The sequence below is a fragment of the Mus pahari genome, chromosome 20, assembly GCF_900095145.1.
Source record: "Mus pahari chromosome 20, PAHARI_EIJ_v1.1, whole genome shotgun sequence".
In the NCBI taxonomy this organism is placed as follows: Eukaryota; Metazoa; Chordata; class Mammalia; order Rodentia; family Muridae; genus Mus; species Mus pahari.
This window is the reverse complement of record NC_034609.1, coordinates 12,569,805-12,591,941: the sequence shown is the minus strand read 5'-3', so window position 1 is coordinate 12,591,941 and position 22,137 is coordinate 12,569,805. Positions and strand designations below refer to the sequence as shown.

General features: G+C 42.3%; 1 protein-coding gene across 3 annotated transcripts in view; it reads right to left on the bottom strand.

Moving 5' to 3' along the window:
• Positions 1-434: 434 nt before the first annotated feature.
• Positions 435-22,137, bottom strand: part of Tent4b (terminal nucleotidyltransferase 4B) — a 60,884-nt gene continuing 39,181 nt past the window's right edge. For 2 of the 3 annotated variants that reach the window (XM_021220287.1, XM_021220286.2), the window contains 11 exons: positions 15,954-16,077; positions 14,153-14,199; positions 13,382-13,502; positions 12,031-12,138; positions 10,330-10,458; positions 8,825-9,038; positions 7,672-7,798; positions 7,472-7,575; positions 7,181-7,368; positions 4,893-5,057; positions 435-3,070 (listed from right to left, as the gene is read on the bottom strand). In XM_021220287.1, the coding sequence (XP_021075946.1) occupies positions 2,894-3,070; positions 4,893-5,057; positions 7,181-7,368; positions 7,472-7,575; positions 7,672-7,798; positions 8,825-9,038; positions 10,330-10,458; positions 12,031-12,138; positions 13,382-13,502; positions 14,153-14,199; positions 15,954-16,077 (1,504 nt within the window). In that variant the 3' untranslated portion in view covers positions 435-2,893. The remainder of the gene's footprint in view (positions 3,071-4,892; positions 5,058-7,180; positions 7,369-7,471; positions 7,576-7,671; positions 7,799-8,824; positions 9,039-10,329; positions 10,459-12,030; positions 12,139-13,381; positions 13,503-14,152; positions 14,200-15,953; positions 16,078-22,137) is intronic. The other variant, XM_021220290.2, reaches the window with a different exon arrangement.

Sequence of the window (22,137 nt, the reverse complement as noted above, 5' to 3'; positions counted from 1 at the left end):
TAGAATGACAGACTTGAAAAGTGTAGAATCCTCAAACAAAAGCAGTTGAAGAATAGGGACTGACCATGCAGGGCACACTGTAACTCCAGCAAAGAGAAACTTACTTTCAGATGGAGGCTCTTTTCTGTGGCTCCCTCTCCAGGCCCTGGCACTGCTGCTACATAGTAGTAGTTAATTGCTCCTTAGGGCAGATACACAAGTGTGACCACCAGAAAACTTCACCACAAGGAGGCAATGTTTGTAAACAAATTCCCCTCTATGAATACCCAGGAATACCAGAGATCCATGGGTACGGAAGGACCAACCAGAATGGTTAAGATAGTATCAGAGACAGCTACAAAAATCTTCATCCAAAGTATTGAAGACATTCAAGACAGATGGGAGTCAGATACAAAAGATACAATGTACAGAACAAATGAGCAGGCAAACTAAAAGTTCTTGAAAGTATTTTACTTCAGATTGAAAAATGAACAGCTTGCACGCTGCTCATTCCAGATACACAGTATTCACGAATACAATGCTGGTCATCTGGGGAAATGTATACACACCTCAATTCTCCTTCATGCTTTTTCTTTTAGAAAGATACTGTTTACCAAAAAGAAACATCAGCAGTACAGGAAAAACTATTTTCCCAATAAATTTACGAAAACCTAAGATTCCCAATGGAATCAAGATTATCTTCCCGCTACCACCACCTTAATATAATCACATGCTTATTGGGCACTAATAACCCACCTAAGAGTACATTTACTTTCAACAATGAGGGTGATTCTTTAAAAAAAACTTCAGTGTGGTAAATGTAACACAGATCTTTGCAGGTGTTAAGTGTCTGAAATAGGCAGCTAATACTGGATTTAATATTATTTTATAAATAATTGTTCCCTTAGCAGTAAACATAAGTCTACACATTCACAAGCCCTACAAAATAAATACTGTGATTATGCACAATATGTTATGACAAACTAGTTTCAAAACAACAAAACTTCAACATCTTGATAAAAATTCTGATCAGAATAAAACGTGACTCTAAAATTGAGGACAGTCAAAATAACATGACATTTAAAATCTTCCACAGTTTACACAGTACTGTGAGTTTCCAGTTGTGGAACACATTCTTTTTTCCCATTGTAAATTAAAATACGAACATATTGAAAATTGTTAATTCCAGTGATGACACCGTTTTTTTTTGGTCTTACTTTATAGCATTATTCTCATTATAAAAAGTTGCACTAAGTGTCCGTTAGTGGTCTGATTGGTCTTCAGTATTTCCTAAGTGTATAGAAAAGAAATGCCTAAATGCCAACAGTACTTCACACATACACATAGAAAAGAATTCCATCTCGGAAATGGCTATACTGAACAGAGCCACATATACACGAGGGCTTTCACCTCCAAGACCACTCTGCTGCCGAGCAAGCGAGCGAGCGAGTGAGCGGAGCGTGTACAATGCATTCTGTTAAGTACCCCACTGAGTCTCAAGACTCTACAGGGGAGGAGTAACAGGATGACACGTCTGCGCTTGTAGCTGACCACAGCCAAAGTTACGGGATGATTAAAACAAGCCAGTGTTTACAAAGTTTTAATTAAAGACAGCAATTCCATTAAAGGAAAGGATAAAGAATGGGATGACAAGAAGTATTTGGTCTTAATAAGGCAATACAAAATCGATCCATTATCAAAGACCATTTAATTTTTAAAGATCAACAATACCAAAAGCATAAAGTGGAGTATAAGAAAATAGTTTTTTATAAGTATGATTTAATTAAAGCTGTTTACAGTTACTCTCTCTCTCACAGTAGTAAGCAGGAACCTAGAAAGAATGAGAGGACACCACAAGCACATGGGACGCAGGGTCAGAGGAACCAGCATGCGAGTGAACGAGGGCTGTGGAGCTAGAGGTCAGCCGCACTGTGACAGGAAGAGCCCAGGCCCAGGAAGGCCTTTCGTTTCCTTTGAGGAAGAAGAGGAGGGAGGGGAAGAAAAGACTGCTAGGAACCACACACAAGCCCTGCTAAGGCCCAGTGCCCAGGAAGACAGCAGCACTGGAGAGCAGGTGTGTTCATTCTGAGAGACGACTAGAGGTTATTCAGTGTATACACAAGTACATAGTACATTTTTCTCTTTTTTACAAAATAAAATAAACATCATTTGCCACCATAAACCTTTTCTTTAGAGAGGAAAGAAATTCGAAGCAGGTCACAAGGGTTCTATGAAGTCATTTCAATGCTGAAGAAAACAGACAGGACCAGAGCTAATCACTTCCCTGCATGTGTTAAGAGTGACGACAACTCAATTATTTTTCAAACTAATCCTGAGAAAAAAATCTGTTTACAATTCAAATAGTAATGTTATGTAAAAAGTATTAACAAATCCACTATTACAAATATCAATTTCCTATATGGTCTTCTATATATATATATACACAATAAAATGGCAAATATATGCAAAATTATTTAAAAAAAAAAAAACCATGCACAAATCCCTTTCCCCTCGGAGCCTGGCTTCCTATGAGATGCTCTTGCTTACCTTCCCACCCATCTCCTTGAAACTGCTCTCTCTTCCTGTCAGCTACCCACACTCAGCACTATCCCCTATAACTCTGCATAAAGCCAATGAGAAATATATTTACTTTACATTCAAGCTTTAAATCTTAAAATGACCCTGTTGTAGCACATGACTTATCACATAAGCAGCCTTTTCCCCCTTTTTTGCTTGCTTTTTGTTTTTGCAGTTGTCAGTCTTCATGATCCATTCCGTGGCGAGCTGGGAAAAAACGCGGTTGCTAAATCAACGTCTGAACAGTGTGAGGCTCCTGCCGTCCCAGGAGTCCCTGTGCAACTGTCCTGAGCACGAGATCATTGCACACAGAAGACGGTCCGTGGCAGAGCGCCGACTATCTACAAAGCTCTGAGAGGGGCGCGTCCCTCTTGTGTCTCCTCTTTTTGCCATGGTAATACTGAGTATTGGATTTGCCTTGATGCTGTTTGCTTGTCATCAAGGCACCATGGCTGGTTTGAGCTGTACCTTGGAAGCCTTTGCTGGAAGAACGGAAGAGCCTTGCTGATCCATGCTGCAGAAGAAGAAAGCAGTGAGAAATGGAGCAGAGCTGCCCACTGCCCACCTGCATGCATGCAGGGCCCCTCCCAGACTAGAAAGGGACAGGCACACACTTAACATGGTCCCCCACTGCCAACTCCCACACATGCCATTCTTTGAGAGTCCCACACTGTCACCCTGGCCAATCTGGATCTTCCTTCCTATGCAGTTCAATCTGGCCTCAAACACTCTGAGATCTGCCTACCTCCCCCTCCCAAGTGCTGGGATTAAAGGGGTGTGCCATCGCACCTAGCTATCACAGACTGTTCTAGAGGCTAGAAAAAGAGGACTAACAGGGCTGAACTCTCTAGCTCCCCTTCCTGACAGCATGTGTACAACATGAAAGCTTCCTCAAGGATCCTCACACAACATGCTAAGGAGCACTACCGGAGGAGGTCATGAGACCTAAGCAGTTCAGAGGCAGGTCAGGAGCCGTGGCGGCTTCTTTCCTGTTCCCAATGACAGCTCTTGTGGCTCCTACTGGCACCAGTCCCTGGTTAGCCCTGCCCCTCCTTGCATCTGCATTTGGTGCCCAAGCTAAGACTGTGGAGGTACAGTGGACCGGGAGAGTCAAATCACAACTTCCAAGAGGAGAGACCTTTCCCTATGGTCCCTGCTGAGGATGGGAAAGAAAATTTTTACCACAGATCAGTATCAAAAGCTTCTTCTCTTGCCTGATTCATTAATCATGGCAAATTAGTAATACTATTTGGCAACTAAAAATAGTCAAAGTAAGTCAAAGCTTATGTTAACCAACTGAACCTGTTGCCCGGCTACCTGGTAATTGTCCTCAGCAACAAGTATCAAGTAAGAACAAAGAACTCTGTTTCTAGGGATGCTGCAGACATCCATAACAGTGCACTTCAAGCACAGCCGGAGACCACTCACCAGCCTGCTCTACACTCAGCTACATCCTCAGCCCCAATGCTCATGGCTTGGCTAGCACTAAGTTCTATATTACTATGTTACAACCTTATTTTGAAAGGAGCTTCAGGACATCTGGTTTGACAAAATAGTTCATTCTTTAACTAAGAGAGTTTAAGTGTAACAACTGTGCACATGTAAGAAATTCTAACTATGATGTTTAATATATGCTAAACATTTTCTAATTGTTCTAAGCATTTCTATAATTATTAACATAGTATTCGTTATAAATTTATTCATTATAAATTTAAAAGGTAGACTATTTTTTGTCATCATTTTATAGAAAAGGGAGGTATATAACTCTGTCCAGCAGATGATAAAGTAAAACAGAGGGGCCAGATGGGATGTTCAAGGCCACACTTCCCACTGCTGAGGAACAGGAAAAAACACACCTGAGCCTGTGCTAGTCAATGGGACACTATGTTGCCACTTTATGATTTCTGCTTTTTCGGGCTGTGTTTCATTATTTATTCTTCCAATAATAGTATGAGACAAGAATTGAAATTTAATTCTAACTGGATAAGTTTATGTGGTTTTCAATCTATAAAAACACAACTGTTATCTGATCTGTACAGCAGTAAGTACAACAAAATAATGTATTTTCTCAACACTTTAGAAAGTGCTGAGAAAATTTACCCCTGTGAAATATTAGTGTTTAGTAGAGGCATGAGAATGTGTGGGTCTGATGGAGCTTATGAACATGGAAAGAAGCAACGAATGCCGTGAAAATTCTACCAACTCTAGTAAATATGGATAGGTTATTCATACTTGTTATAAATGCTTTAATAAATGCACATTTTAAAAGTAAAAGCTAAAAAAGAACGTCTATCTGAAACTGAACTCTAGGAGTGACAAGCACAGACTCTACCCACCTGTGATTTGTTGGTGTTGTTGGGTGTGTTAGTGGTTTGAGTGCTCTGCACTTTCCCAACTGCCTGAGAGACCTCCAAGGAGACATCCTGTGAGCCTACCCGGGTGACAGTGGGTGGACGGCAGAGCAGCTGTTTGGGGGTTTTGCATGGCGTTGCATCAGAATCCTAACACAAGTCACATGGATAAAGCAATATATTAGTACTTTTCACATTCAGAACTCAGACGGGCAACAATTTTGGCTAAGTACTTTCTAGTCTAAACAGACACATCTTGGAGTTAAGGAGCTTTACATTGAATGCTGTGTGAGGGAGGGTGTGTGTGTGCATCCAAAGCATGCAGTCAGAGACCAGACAACAGTTTTTGTCTTCCTCTATCCCTCTACTTTATTTTCTGAGACAGGGTCCCTCACTGAATGAGAAGCTTCTGCTCCCAGCAGTACAGCTGCAGGCAAACACAGTCATGACTGTTTCAAAGGGATTCAGGTCACACTCAGGTCAGGGGACACGGGGTGTTCACACTCAAGTCCTCTTGCTTGCACAGCTAGCACCTCTGTCCCACTGAGTCATTTCCCAGCCCCTTCTGCAAACATGTGATCTATTCCACCATGTACTTCTAGTTATTGCCAAGTCACTGACTTTTTTTAAATCAGTTGTGAACGTGAATCAGTTGTGACTTCCAGTTGATGTGAACTTTTTTAATAGCAAGTCATATAAACAATAGAAGATCACCATAAAGAGGGAGGGACCTAGGACAGGGATGCTTGCTCTAAGCTCCATCTGCTTTGTTGCTGCTTTATGCTGGTACACTGCCTGACATGTCAGCATCATAGCTAAACCCTTCTTTTCAAGGTAGTCTCTACCAGGGACATCTAGCTTAGCATTCATTCTGTCTCCCAAACACAAGGAAACCCACAGACACAGGATCCAGCACATCAATATTTATGACTCCATAACAATATGCCATCATATTGTTATGTAGAATATTGTTTCTTTCTTTTCTCCTTTTTCTTTGAGACACAGTCTCATTTAATGCAGGCTGGGCTCCAACTCACTATGCAACAGAGCATGTCTTTAACTCCTGCTCCTGATACACCTGCTTCCACCCTCCCTATTATTGGGATTATAGGTATGCACCACCAAGCCTGATTTTTGCAGTGCAGAGGACTAAACCCAGGGCACATGCTCGTACCTCCAAGACCCTAATAGGACATTTTGCAATCACATATTAAAGTCAAAATTCAAAGGAAAGACAAATTTACCTTAAACTTTAATTAAGTAGACTCAAATTTTTTACAACGAAAATTTAATGTGAGCTGTTATTCATCATAACAGAGACAGGAAGTAGACCAAAGATTATGGGAAAGGGGGGCTGGGAGAGGTTACTAAATAACATGGATATTAGGGGAAGGGCAGGGGGACTGAGACACCATCTCTCTATATGGCCCTGGTGAGGGACTATCTCCCTCTGCCTCCCGAGTGCTGGAACTGAAGGCACGTGCCACCATGCCTAGCTGGAAATAACCTTAAATTAAGAGTGAAAGTAGCTGTGTAATACTGAATACATTAAAAACTCAAAACTGAGCCTTTAATCCTAGCACTTGGGAGGCAGAAGCAGTTGAATCTGAGTTTGAGGCCAGCCTAGTCTACATAGTGAGTTCCAGAAAACACACACACACACACACACACACACACACACACACACACACACAACCTAGAGTTACATGAACTTTCTGATAGGCAAATTTTATCAATTAACAATTCAATTAGGAATCTCAAAAACAAGTTAAAAAAAAAAACAACTTAAGAAAGTGAAAGCTGCCTTACAAATAATATTCTATACCATGGGGTCACAGCTCTATGAGCCCCTACATGGAAAACGAATGTGGTGTAGAAAATCCTTTACAAGGACAGGGGTGCCCTCTGGAGGCGAGACTGGGGACTGTGGGCTAGGAGGCATCTCCTGGAATGAGTGAGAGGACATTCTCTTACTAGAGGTCTGAGTGACAGGAGTATGGTCCTAAAACTTAGTGAGGAATAAAGAAGAAGCAGCCATCTAAATCCAGGAGCTATGGGACAGAGAGTTAGAAATATAATAAGCAGGTCAATGCAAACGGAGCATGGGATGCTATAGCCATCACTGACGGGTTCTACCTTCACTAGATTTTCAATTTTCTTAAAAAAAAAAAAAAAAATGCTGGGGAAAAAGCCCAAGAATGAAAGGCATTTGAAATCCCCCTGGTGCCTGAGTGCCCTCCAAAGAGCAGGCTGGGGCCGCTGTGCATACTTACGACGTCACTAGAGCTGGACTGCGTGGCAGAGGAGGAGGACACTGGACCTGATGAAGAGTTTGAAGAGTGTTTACTAAGAGATTCCGAGGCTTTACTTCTACATTTTCCAAGGGCTTCATTGTCTTCAGACAGATTATTATTACATTTATCTAACTGCTGAGTATCTACTATCAAGGTAACACCATTTCCTGAAAAAGTGGCAAAAGATTGGAAAACGTTTCTTCCCATTAAATACACAAAACATAGAAAAAGCCTCTAAGACCCAGTTCACCGTCAAGGAGAAGGTCTTACCATTGCATGATGGCTCAGGCCTATTCTGCAAGCCCCACTGTTTTGATATCCAATCTCTATACGTGGCAACTTCATCCGTCACTCTAATTATTCTACCTAATATGCTGCACGGGTTAAAAAAACAAGAGGTGTACATTGAGTTAAAGTTAAGAAGTACCAACCACTCTCAACACACAGGCTGGCCTGGGCTAGACTTTTACCTCTCTGCTTCATTGTTGGGGTAGTACTTTGCAATCGGCGATACTGCATGACTCAATACCACATAGGCATAATCAAAGGCCTGTTTCACCTGCATGGCCCCATAGGAACTCCTTCCAACATCATTACCTTTAAAAGAAATGGATACGGAGACAAGTAAACCTGGCTGCTGGTTAATATGAAAGAAGGCTGATGAGCCCTTGCCCAGGAACAAGGGTGATAGCTGCTCATGGGAGAACTATCATGAGTGGACTGTCAGCCTTGGAAGACCTGCACAGTGCTTTGCTATGGAACACCCACCCACTGCCTGCAGACAACTTTAGCCCAGCAAGGATTCACCTATCACATATACAAACAGCTGGCTATTTTCTCCTCGGAATAAAGCCAAGCTACATTGAAAACAGTAAGGAAGGAAGGGTGCTATCTGCCTGTTCTTTGTCTGTATTAGCTCTGAACATACGTCTCCACATCATAAGCAAATACATTTAACGCTGTAGAAGTGAAGCAGAAACTGGCACTCCGTCCACTCTCGAGTCACTACCAAAGCTAGAACCATACAGAGAGGGCACACAAAATGAAAAGCAGCAGTCAGAACATAAGTAAGTACAGTCTCCTGGAGCTTTTCTGCCCATGCTCACGGCTGTCTGGGGACTTCCGCCTTTCCTCCTTTTTTACTTATTTATTATTTATTTATAAGATTTATTTATTTTATGTATGTGAGTACACTGCCACTGTCTTCAGACACACCAAAAGAGGGCATCGGATCCCATTACATCCATTACAGATGGTTGTGAGCCACCATGCGGTTGCTGGGAATTGAACTCAGGACCCCTGGAAGAGCATTCAGTGCTCTTAACCATTGAGCCATCTCTCCAGTCCCCCATCTTACCTCGTTAAAGCCCTGCTGACAATTAGCTGGAAATGCCAGCCCACAGTGAGTTCCTTTATGCTTGGCTTTGAAAGTCAAGTGGATACTACCCCAACTTATGTGGAAGTCTAGCAGGTGTTTTTTTCTGGAGTATTTGTCTCTTTTAGTATGATAAGAATATTTTGAACAAGTGTTACTTAGAAATAAGCATTTTTCATCTGAACAGAGTAAAGCATGCGTGGACTGTGACGCCCCCTCTGAAGCCTACAGTCACCTAATCCCAGTACCTGGTTGTAAAGGATCTTCGATATAAAGCATTGACGGCCGGTAGCCATCAAGCATATTTTTCTGTACTTCATCTTTGGCCACATAGGAACCACCATCCTTTATCCGGATGCCAGTCTTTAAGTAATTGAAGTGCCGTCCATATAATTCAAAAAACTCTATTAAGAGAACACCATAGTTTGTATTGGGGATACAAGCGTCTTCCCTGGGATGTAACTAAAACAGAAAAAAAAAAAAAAAGGAAGAAATTATTTTGGATTTTCTCTGTTCTGAAGGAGGGAGTATGAGTGAGATCCCAACTTCTATGAGCACTCTCTATTATCATCATCGTGATTTTGTACCAGTTGACAGCTATGCTGATGCTACAAAAACCATGCAATGCACCATGGGTATAGACCAGGTGGGTAAGGCTGAGTATGAACCACATCAGGGAATTCACCTCTCTCAGCAGTCTGGTTACTGGCAACCATTGCCAAACAGGCAAAACTAGAACTCTTGTTCAAAGAACATGTCTCAATTACAGCTGAACTTACACGGCTAATTGCTTTAAATGTATTCTTATTTCTGGTGTGTGTTTGTATATATGCATATCAAAGACAGTAGTTGATGAGGTGTCTTCCTAAATCACTGCCCACGATATATTATAATATATATACTTAGGTTTATCAACACAGGGTCTCACTATGTAGTTCTGGCTGTCCTGGAATTCACTATGTAGACCAGGCTGGCCTTGAACTCACAGAGATCTGTCTGCCACAACATCTGGCCACCATACTTGTTGTTTTTAGATAACAGTGCTAAGGAATGGAACCTAGACTTTATGCATGGTAGGCAAGTAAAAGAGTGTCTGTCACTGAAGTACTGAACCCAGTGGGCTACACTGGCGGGCCAGCTAGCCCCAGAGATCCTCTTGTCTCTGCCTCTCCAGTGCTGGGACTGTAAGCACCTACAAGCTACGTCCAGCTTGTTAGTGGGCTTCAGTGATCCAAACTCAGATTCTCATGCTTGCAATGGCAAGTACTTTACTGACTGAGCCATTTCCCAGACCCTGTGTGTGCCGCTGCGTGTGTATGCGCGTGAGCTTGAGTATATATGTTCAAGTGGTGTGTGTACAAATGCATGTCTAAGTACAGAGGCATGCAGGAGCCAATGTCTACTGCTGATGTCAGCTGTCTTCCATAATCACTTTCCATCTAAAATAAAGTCTTTTACTGAACCCAGAGCTTGCTGACTGACCAGTGAGCTCCAGACAGCCCTGTGTTTTGGGCTGTTATTGCATCCACATTTATAGAAACCAGGCCAAACATTACATGTTAACATGTCTACTGAAGTCTCAATCTCTCTCCTAGGAATGTTTAAATACTAATTTGCTAAACTATATGAAAGGTACCCAGTTTAAGGAGAAGTACTGTAAAAATTCTTGATTTAAATTTTCTCCCCAAATGTTTCTGCAAGTAGTTTATCTTTTTTCCAGTGCACACTGATACAGCACACCCACACAACTTACCTGAAGGAAACTGACTGCCATTAAAAAGAGACTATAAGAACCAATTCCACCTGTAAATACTTCATTAAGGTCCCTCTGTAATAAGAACTGTTTCAATACTAAAACCAAGTATGGCAATACAGGATATTTCTGAAAGAGAAATGAAATTACATTTTCAATGAATTTCTATATTTTAATAGCCCAAAGCATCACCAGGGGCATAAATTGGTCCTTATAATACAAAATTTGGTAGATATATATAATATATTCAATTTTCAAAGTCACCTTTCTAAGTAGTAAAAGGCTTTCTCCTCATGGTGATGTAAATAATGGCGGCCACATGCTGTCTGAACAAAGACACTAACCATCTAACCATATTATTATGATCACAGAATGGTCTCTTAAAACAGACAACAGAAATAGCACAAAGGTCAAAGCACCTCAACATTTAAGGCACTAATCCAGTAAGAAAGTCAAGAAATCATTTGTGTGAAGCTTTCCACTGTACAGCAAGGTCCCCCATTCCATTCTGCAGCTACCCAAGTACACACAGTCTTGCCTGCTATCACCCAATGGACAGACCACCACCCAGGCCTGCTCTTCCTACTTTACAGAAGACGGGGCAGGGCTCTTAGAGCTGACAGATATAACCCTCCGGGCACAGAAGACAAGGCCCCCTACAGAGGATGGCCATGGCTTTTCATGTCATCTTCTATTGTTTGTTAGTAAGCAAACAATTTGGAACGTCTAGTTTCTTTTTATGAAAAGCCATATACATATATATATATATATATAAAAAAACCCTGCAAAAGAGATATTTTTCTTTTTCTTTCTATTTTCTGCATTCTCTCATGCCTGACAGGGAAAGGGAAGCAAGGTCCAGCAGGCAGAAGCCACAGTAGGACACAACTATGATCCCAGCAATCCTAGATACTGTGCTAGAAAGATTAAAAGCTTGAGGTCAACCACATAGTGAGACTCTGCCTCAGAATAACAAGCAAAAGACAGGACAGTGGTGGCGCATGCCTTTAATCCCAGCATGTGGGAGGCAGAGGCAGGAGGATCTCTGTGAGTTCAAGGCTAACCTGGTCTACAAAGTTAGTTCCAGGACAGCCAGGGCTACACAAGAAATCCTGTTTGAAAAAATAATAAATAAATAAATAAAAACAACAACAACAACAACAAAAAAAAAACAGAGGTGTCTAGAAACTGGAGAACTGCTTAAGAGCGGGGAGTGCATTGGAAAGAATGCTTTCAGCTCTGGGGCCCAGCCACTGTCTGGGGCTGTAAAATGTTCTGAGTATAATGCTGGCAACTTGTTTGGAAGCAATTGAAATAAACTAACATTACTTCAAGATAAAGTAGTAAGACTTGCAAGTATCCCCTGACAGAGAATTTGGGATTTAAAAAAAAAAAAAAAAAGGCTCCCTGGGAAAGATTCTAATCTAAACTTGGAGATTAAAAACTGTCCGGAGTCAACTTGTGCCAGCTCAACTCCCATGTCACTCAGCCTAAGGAACAGAATTGGTCTTCACAAGTGTCCACGACCTTTCATGAACCCATCAACTGGAAGCACAAGAAATGCAGTCATGTGTCAGCCACATGCACACATAATAGCTGGGCAGAAGACAGCACAGCACAGCACAGCACAGCACAGCAGTCGCTCGAGACAAACTTTCTTAAAAGCTTCACAATATAGACTATATATAGCAAGGCTCTGACCTTAGTAAAATCTTTAATGAGGTCTGCTGCTCTCACGCCATTCTGGACATTAAAGCTGATATCAACTTTCACTTCAGTAAAAGAATCTGTTAATTTAATAATAGGAACCTAGAAAAAGAAGACATAAAAGTTTAAAATAGTCTCCCAAAGTAAGTGGCAGAATCAGGATGCAAGGTCACTAGCTAGACCTGTGATCTCTATGCTTCTCACAAGACCACAAAACCATGAAGTGCTCTGAGGACCAGGCACCAGCCAGCGCAGCAGGCAAAGGCATCTGCTGCCAAGCTTGATAACCTGAGCTGGGCCTCCAGCTCACAGAGAGGAGAGAACTAACTGTACCACACTGTCCTCTGACCCACAGACCTACACAGGGCATGAGTGTGTATGTGTGTGTGTGTGTGGGGGGGGGCGTGCACACACATAAGTAAATGAAAAAGTTCATAAAAAGCAATAAATAAAATACAATATATTTTATTTTAAACATTTTTTGGTACAGGACTTCTCTATAGAAAGCATGACTTCAGAGGCTATAGAGATGGCTCAATGGCTAAGAGTTGTCACTTAGAGAGTTTAAGTTCAATTCCTAGCACCCACATTGTGGCTCAATCTGCTTGCAAATCTGCTCTAGAGGATCTAAAGCCCTCTGCTGTAGACCCAAAACACACACACAAAATAAAAACATATCATTTAAAAAAAAAAAAAAAAAAAAAAAAAAAGCGCACTCTGCCAAGGCAGCATAAGAGCTGGTCTTCTGGTTTCCTTGGAGAAAAGCTCTGCTGCCCTGATTATGATGAACTCTATAATAGAGTATATAGCTTTTGTACCTTTTTTACAGGAAGGTGATTTTCTGTAATCATGTGATTGTATATTAAACTTTTTATAAAAGTTAGCATTTTGCATAATAAACCTTTTTTGAAAAAAAAAAAAAAAAAGGCCTTGGTTTACAAGATCTCAAATGCAAAATAAGAGAACAATATCTTCTGTTATAACTAGGGACTATTTAACAGAAACAAACTCACACTGTAGACCAGGCTGGCCTCAAACTAAGATCGCCTGCCTGTGCCTCCCAAGTGCTGGGATTACAGGCCTGTGCCACTACTGCCCAACTAGTAATCTATTTTTATACTGAAGTTCTGACTGCATTACACATGAAAAATTGGCTATTATTCTTAAAGAAATGTATAGCCTGGACAAGTTATTTTGATTCACCAATAACAGTCTTTATGCATAGTCACTGTGACATTCACAAAACAATTCACTGAGTCACATCCCAACTGTGCTATGTGAGATTAGAGTCCAAGTTTCTCCTGCAGGTAATAAGGCTCACAAAGACACAATGCTAAGAACTTACCGTTGCTTTGTCTAGAACTTTCACGGAATCCTCGTCAGCGACTTTGTGTTTCCGAAGGGCTTCTTCCAGGGTCCAGAGAGGAAGGTTCTCCCACTTCCCAAACACCACAAGATCAATGTCACTGTAGGGACATGTGTGAGGAGGTTTTAAGAAGCATCAATCAGGTCTCTATTGTAGCTGACAATTATGCTTACCAACTTCAGGTTAGGGTAACAGAATCTTTTTCCCTTTCTGCTTCAGAGCATGAAGCAGAGAGTGTGCTGATGGTAAGTTTTGGAAGGAAAGCGGAGGTGAGGAGAGGAGAAGCAGGGAGTGTCAATTTTAGCAACCTCATACCCTCGGGTATTTCACAGATCTCAGGCCCCAGACATAAGAAAAATGCTGACAGAAACAAAACCTCAAACATATTAAATTCTATCAGTGAATGGTTTTTTGGTTTGTTTGTTTTTTTCCTAGAGCTTTCTGGTATTAAACTTCAGGTGTGCTGTCTCAATGAAATGTGACCTGACTATTAAGCTGCATAAAGCCAGAGCAGCACCAAGCTGGCTCCCAGTGTGTAAATACACACATTTACTTCCAATCTCATTATTTATGTGCCTTTTCTATATCTCACTTATGACAACTGTTCTCACCAAGCTTTAGGACAGACAGCCCAGACTACACAGAGACCCTACCTCAAAAACAATAAACAAACAAGCCCCATTTCTACTCAGACACATTCAATAGCCCCGGTGGACAGTAATCCCTTCAAAACTTCATCAATATACTAACCTGGTAGGTAAATACAGGCCAGTTTTAAAACTTCCAAATATCTGGACCTAGAACAAGGGGAGAAAAATCACATTAAGGTGCCTATAGAGAAATGCACGTCCCTTTTGCCCTCTACTAGTGTTTTAGAATGGATAGGTCCCAATACAAAGCTTTCCTAAAGTAGGGACACCATGCCTCACAGGCATTCACTCAGAGCATAGCTTATAATCTAAATCAGAGATGTTGAGGCCATCGAGATGGCTCAGCAGTTGAAGATGCTCACTCTGCAAGCCTGATGCCCAGACCACATACAGAGATAGACAAAACCTGACTCTATACAAACTGACCTCTACACACATGCCTACATATACATAATAATATACATGTGTATACATTATACACAAGTTACACAAGTTATGTTTCAAAGGCTAGTTAGTATTCTTTTACAAAACAAGGAACATCACAAATCCTTAATTCTGTCCTCTCTGCAGGAGTTCTCTCATGAATTCAGAATATTTCAGCTGCTGACCATGTGCTGATGTGTAGGTCGGTGCAAGAGAGTACCAGGAGAAGCCTGTACAAGATCCTGAAGGGCCATCAACTAAGAATCTTGGCCCACTGAGGACAGTGGCACCCAGGCAATTATACATGTATCTGTAAGCCGAGTCAGGAAAATGCTGAACAAAGTCCCAGGAACCTAGCCATATCTCTGTATTTCTATTTGTATGAAAACAACTGCGTACCTCAGAAAGGTGGAAAGATTGAGGCATCTTAACCTGTGGCAGGTTCTCCCTTGCTATAGTGTCAGTGCTGGTCATGGCACTGCCAGCAGCTTCCCTCTCTAGCCACTAGATGTCAGCAGTGCTTACAGAGGCATGCCAGGCAGAGCCATCTCTGCTCTGCCCCAGGGAACAGAACTAGCTGGGCAAGGGAGCAGTCCCAGTGCAGTGAAGGGCAGCTGCTCACTGAACACCCATGCCTTCCCTTCCATTCTTTACCTACATTTGAACCTCTTTCTTTTGCCAAATGGACAACCCTGCCCCTGGCTTCCCTTACATCACTTCAGGAAGGTGTAAGGTAACTATGCAACAAAGTCAGTTAGTTACTCTTTGCACAGCAAGGATTCTATAGTAGACCTGAAAGAATCACTAAAAAATGAAGTATTAATGCCAATAATAAGAGCTACACACAAGTGGAGACTCAGGCAATAATCCTGTTCACTGACTGAGTGATCAAAAGAAGTTGGCCAGGGGAACAAAGAGTTGTTTATAATGAGAGGCAGACACTCGCCTGCATTTGCCCAAGACAGTCAACTTCAAGTAGCAAAAAAAAAAATGCCGTCAGCTACAAGCCAACTGTAATATTTACACTGACAGGCTAGAGTAAACACAAAGATGAAGCCTTGATAAATCCCTTCCAGTAACTACTGTACTGAGGCAGGACCTATCTTTTCCTTGCATTAATGACCCTAAGCTCTGTCCATGTTACTGGGTGCTACTCAGAACTAAGGGGGACAGGTTTAGGGTAAAGCATCTGAGTGGAAGGAAGAAAGTCATCACTAAACCCTAAAGTCGAAAGGCTGGAGGACACAGTTTGCCTTTGAGATGTGATTTGACCAAAGCTGGGTGTGACACATGTCTGGGAAGCTTAAGGAGGCTTGAGTTCAGGGCTGGCCATGGGTGTGACATCGTAAGACCCTGCTGCAAAATAAAGTAGACTACCCCTACCAAAGCACTTATAGTGTGAGTGAGTCTCTACGTAAGACAGTCTGGGGCAGGCAGGCAGGCTCTGCCTCAAGCCCAGGTCCAGGACAAGTACTCACGTCAGCACTGGGCCAGAGCTCCTTAATCACACTCTCGATCCTGCTCACTACCTCCATCCGCATCTTCTCTTCCTCCGGTCTGGGAGACATGTACTCATAAAAATCACTGATTTCTTCATGCAGACTGAAGAAAAAAGCAGAAAGCAAATGTGAGCAGGTCCAATTCAATAAGAAGTCAGTTTTGTGAATAATCTTAAAAGTCTTATAATTCAGTTGATAAACTTATACTTGCAAATTTTTGCCTTCATTTTAATATTACAATCATACAAGTTAAAGTGGTAATATACAGAATTTAATTAAAAGAAAGAAATCCCTTGTGTGGTTCTCTCCCAAGCTGTAGGTGAGTTTTTCCCTTCCTTTTTCTTTCTAAAAACCAAAGTCATACAGGCCAGGCTTCAGACTCTGCAGGCACAAAGGGGGAAGGGAGGCCCTGAGTGCAGGCAGCAGAGCTTCCTGAATCCCACCTGCCACAAGTAGCAAAACAGTATGGCACTTGCTTAACAAATTAACTGTCAAACAAACAAGCTAGTCAGTGACCCAGCAGTGCCCTGAGAAGAATGTCAGGCAGCGAAGGGCTCTGAGAAAGAGCTGCAGGCTTCCAGAGATACAGTGGGCAAGGCATGAAACCAAACACACAAGCATCTCATGTAGACAGGCCGTCAGGAAGGGCATACAGACGTGTATGGGGTGTATCTGATGGGGAAGACAGGCTCAGGATAATGACAAAGCTAAGAAGGCCATGCTAGGCTGAAGGTGTGGCTCGGTGATAGAGCATGTTCAATGAAAAGAGAAGGGGAGACAAAGAGAAGGAAGGGAAAGAAAAGAAAAAGAGGAAATTAAAAGGGAGGGTTGGAGAGACCTCGACTACAATGTGGAGTAGTTAAGATCATATCAGATGGACAGAGCAACACATCATCACAGAAGACCTAGAACAGAAAGGAGCTTGGAAACACCGTACACACAGACAGCTGGCTGGGACCAAAGGACAACTGGGCCTTGGGCAGAACCAAAGCCACTCCTTGCTTCCAAGTCCCTGAGACCCTGGGGAGTTACCCTGGAGAGAGGAAGTGGGAAGAGACCCAAGAGAAGCACGCATTAAGCTCTCCCTAGGATTGGAAGGGGAAGAAATCAGGGGTACCCTAGAGAGGGTATCTGCAATTAGAAAGTCCACTGGCCATGGAGCAGGAAGACAGAAACTCAAGTAGACCAAAACTACCTTTGAGGAAGGGAAAATCCTTTCTTTTTCACTTTCACTGGCTGCAACTTGTACCTCATGAGGCACTGATGACTTAAAAAAATGTGACCGGTGGAGCAACTAACCTTTTGTTCTTGCCTCTTCTGCTGCCTAAAAAATCCTCTGAGTTCTAGCTCAGGCCCTGCCTGAGGACAGTTATGTGCCTCGGACATGTGGCTCTAGGGTTATGTTCCCTTGCCCATGTGCAGGACACCCTGCCAAGCAAGAGTCCCATGTAGGACAGAAGCTGCCTGTTTGCCATGTAATACTGAGTAATGTCTGGATCTTAAACGTCCCAAGGTCCCAAAGCTCAAGCAGGTAGATGTCTGTAAGTTTGAGGTCACCCTGGTGCATACAGCAAGCTTCAGGCCAGCCAGGACTACATAGTGAAATCATGTATCCAAAATAAAACAGAAACTCCCAAGAGACAGCAAGATGGCTCAGCAGATAAGGTGCTTCTGGGATTGGGCAGGTGAAGAGGTCAGGGGTACGTTATGAGAGTTTATCTGTAGCTTCGAGATAAAGCAGTTCTCTGCAGGATGCTAGCCAGGGGGAAGAACTGAAAACTTGACTACCTCTACCATATAAAGGTTTCCTTACATGATTTGTGATTCAATGCAGACAGAAATGTAGAGTCCACCTGCCAGTTAAAGTTTAGGTCAGAAGACACCAGTCAAGAGAGTCTGTTCTCTGAATGTGTTCGCTGGGAATGTATATAGGATGGACAGGACTTGCCAAACTGAGCCTTGTCCTGAGCCATCCCTATCCAAGAACAGAGGAAAAAAATCATCAAAGCAGGGTTTGTAAAGGGTACTAGTGGTCTGTTCTGCACTGCTGCACCTCAGACAGGTTTCAGAAAGGGACCACAGGTCCTTGTTAATATACATGAAAACAAACTAGACAATCATAAAGCGAAGACCCTACAGAAGGAATTTCTGAACACAATGGTAAGGTAGGGAAGATTCTAAATTTGCTTTCAGTGCTGTGATCCTGGGCTTTCTGCCAGCACATTAATTTGACAGGAAGTTATTCGGGGTTCTACAAGTTTTAAGACAGGATTTCCCTAAGGGTTAGGCTTCAGTTTAGCGGTAAAAGTATTTGCCTAGCATGTGATGAGGAGGCCGGGATTGGATACCAAGCACTATGAAAGAAAGGGTATGCACGTACTTAATAGTCTATGAACTAACATCTCCCTTCTGCTCCCAGAAGTTACTGTATTTCTTTAGCTCCTGAAGTTGCTAGAAGAACCCGGGACCCTGTGCATACTTGTCAAGAGAATCCCTGCTACAGTTTTTTTTTTTTTTTTTTTTTTAAAGGATTTTATGTTCTTTTTTTTCCCTAAAGATTTGTTTTATTTATATTACACTGTAGCTGTTTCCAGACACACCAGAAGAGGGCATCATATTCCTTTACAGATGGTTGTGAGCCACCATGTGGTTGCTGGGAATTGAACTCAAGACCTCTAGAAGAGCAGACAGTTGCTATTAACCAGTGAGCCATCTCTCCAGCCCCCACAGTTTTATTTTAGTTTTTAAACCAGGGTCTTGTTATGCAGCTCAGGCAGGCCTGCTGTCTTCCCATCTCCAAGGTTATAGATGATCATGTGCCAATGCAACCATCTGTGTGAAGCCAAGCTACTAAAGCAAAATGCCTTTCATCAGTAAGAAAAGGAGACCCGTCTCAGGCCGGATAGGGTCCTCTTACTCATGCCAAATATACCCTGTCTTTCTCTATGCAACTAGTGACATGCACAATGCAAACAGTAATAAATCTTGGTACATTTTTCATAAACTTTCAAAGCAGACTTTTCAGTACTTTTGAGTCTCTTTGGCCTGTTTGCTTTTTTCTCTTCCTATCTTGAAACATTTTTATTTATTTATTTATTTATTTTATGTATATTAGTACACTTAGACACATAAGAAGAGAGCATCAGATCCCATTACAGATGGTTGTGATCCACCATGTAGTTGCTGGGAATTGAACTCAGGACCTCTGGAAGAGCAGCCAGTGCTGCTCACTAAGCACTGATCACTAAATCATCTCTCCAGCCTGGCCTATATGACTTTGCTAACATAAAATCACATGAATCTAAGTGCTTACTGACTAAGTACTGCAGAGACTAAATTCTGTCTCTGAAGCGCCCACTCTTGGCTGGGTATAAGCTTGATATCATGACAGAATAAATTAGGACAGAGAAAAGTTCTGTAGGCTGTCTTTCACACACCAATTCAGCTGCATGCCTCTAGAACCATCTAACTATGCACAGAAAGCAGTTTCTCCAGGATCTGGATCACAGCAACACCAGGACATTCTATGAAACATCACACACCCAATGAAGCTCAGATAAAATTATAAATTGCACATCTTGAGAACTGAGCTCTATGACCAAGATTACACTATGCAGCACTGCCCTAATTATAAGAATTATGATTTGGTTTCTTTCTGTCCCTGATTCCTGAAATACAACCTTGTAATCTTTGGAATCATTTAGGCAGTGCATGCTTTTCTGTCCACTGATACCTGGCTGATGGTGGACTGCACTGTGATGATGCTGTGAAGACCAGGGTAAGAGAGGAGGCTTCATGTTGCTCTCTGCCACCTTGACATCAGGGAGAAGATCCCAGCTGATCATGTTTACAGGATAAAGGCCTGGTCTAGCAGAGCTTACTGATAGAACATGCTGGAGCTTCCCTGAGGGTGAGCAAGAGCCAGGAGGGGGCACATCTCAATTCTACTGGCACAGAACTGGGGAGCCTCCAGACCATCCTGTGTTTTTGCATCTCTGTCATTTATTCCTTAAAGGTAGCTTTTATAAGATAAGCTAGTAAAAGTGGTTTTTAGTCCTGGAAGCAGCTCTAGCATACTGCCCCAACAACCTGGGCTGGGGCCACCAGTGATATAAGCTCTGTTGCTATCCCTGGGTAAGTAGGGTTAGCATGAACTAGACCAGGGGACCAGCTGATGTCTGCTACAGAATCGATAGCTTCCCGGGTACAGACTGGAAACCCCTACACACCTGGACACAAAGGTGGTCTGTGTTTGGAGAGGACAAGAGAAGCTGGATTTGATTGTTCTAGCCAAGTGTCCTCCATTTGGGTAACAGTACTTTCCTTCTAAGAGTAGGCAAAGAATCACACTCCTCTTATAAGGGCATGGAATATGCAAACACAAAGGTAAAACAAGGTCTGTTACAAACTCCATCCAGGCTTCTTAACACAAGGATCTAATGCTACACAAAAGGACTGACCCACCCAAGAACTATTAGTAACTAGTCTTAGTTAAGTCTTAGTGTAGCTAAGAGTGGACACTTTTTGAAAAGGATATATGAAAAGAACATAGATGCTACAGGTGGAAGTATAAGTTATCAAATCTCTCAGAGGTTCATGCAATTTCCAAATTCTCTAATCCTATTCTTCAGAAGTGTTTCATAAGGGTAATTTAAAGGCACAGGTACAAGGATGCACAGCACAGAACTCATGATCAGGAAATGCTAAAAACTTACAGTCCATAACAGAACCCAGAAGGATTTCCATCACCAGCATGAATCTGTTGTCTACTTTTCCAGTGAGGATTACAGTCTGCTCAGTGACATAATGGTCATAAGAGCTGTCTTCTCCAGTTAGTGTCCCACATGATACATGTTATATACACGTGTATGTGCTTCTCTTGGATAGGTGTACACTTCCCTGTTCTCACAAATCAAGATCTGGAACTTACTATTAGCAGTGATTAAGCTGAAGCAGTGACATGGAAGAGAAGGGATTTACTGTTTGTTTGTTTGTTTGTTTTTTTAAAGATTTATTTATTTATTATATGTAAGTACACTGTAGTTGTCTTCAGACACTCCAGAAGAGGGCATCAGATCTTGTTATGGATGGTTGTGAGCCACCATGTGGTTGCTGGCATTTGAACTCCAGACCTTCAGAAGAGCAGTCGGGTGCTCTTACCCACTAAGCCATCTCACCAGCCCGGATTTACTGTTTTTAAATGTATACTTTTACATGACCCATTTTATAAAATGTATATGTTAGTGGCATGAATTTTTTAAAACTAAATCTTTGTAAAAAGGAAATATATCAACTAGAGAAAACTATTTTAATAATCTTACCTTGTAGCGCAAAGGTTCTACCTGTGTAACTAGGGAGCCTGAGCAACTGTGGAAGGAATTCTGTGGTCAAATGGGGGGCAGCACAGCCACCAGGGAGCAAGGAGGACCCAAGCCCACGACTTTGTCAGAACTTTGGTACAGACAGCACCATACACGTTCAAACACATTCAAGGAGCGTCTGCTGGTGTCAGAATTACATACTCAAATTTGAGACAAACTTCCAAAGTGGCTCTAACAGCTGGTGGTATTTTCCTCCAGGGAAGGCCAGGCACTTACAACTTTCTATACCATTTAATTTTTCTCAACTATACCAAGACGCTAAGCGATCAAGCCCTACAAAACCACAAAGCAATGTAAGTGGCTCCAGAAGGTTCCAGAATTCATAATAGAAACAGAAACATAGTTCGCCAGTTCAGGCATTCCAGCTTAATGCCAGACACCTCTGCCAGGCTGTCACCTCAAATGCCACAAGACCAGAACCAAAGATCATCTTACTCCCAGTCCCAACTGTCACCAGGATTTTCTCCTCTGGTCTCTGCTTCCCAGGTCCACCTTTCTTCACATGCTTATCTGATAGCTTACCAAATTCTTTCTGCTCAAAACCCACCAAAGGCACACACGCAGAGGCACTCCAGTCCGAGCACCCTGGGCCACAGGTCCCAGGTCCTCTTTCTTCCTTAAAGTAGCAATTATAAACAAACAAACAAACAAAAAAACAAAACACCTAAGCTTTATACAGCCAGCCAGCCTGTGCTGGGGGAAGCATTTTACACAGACAGCCTCATTCCCACCTGCTGAGTGGGGAGAACAAGACTGCAGATATTGGGCAGCTTCTATCTGTA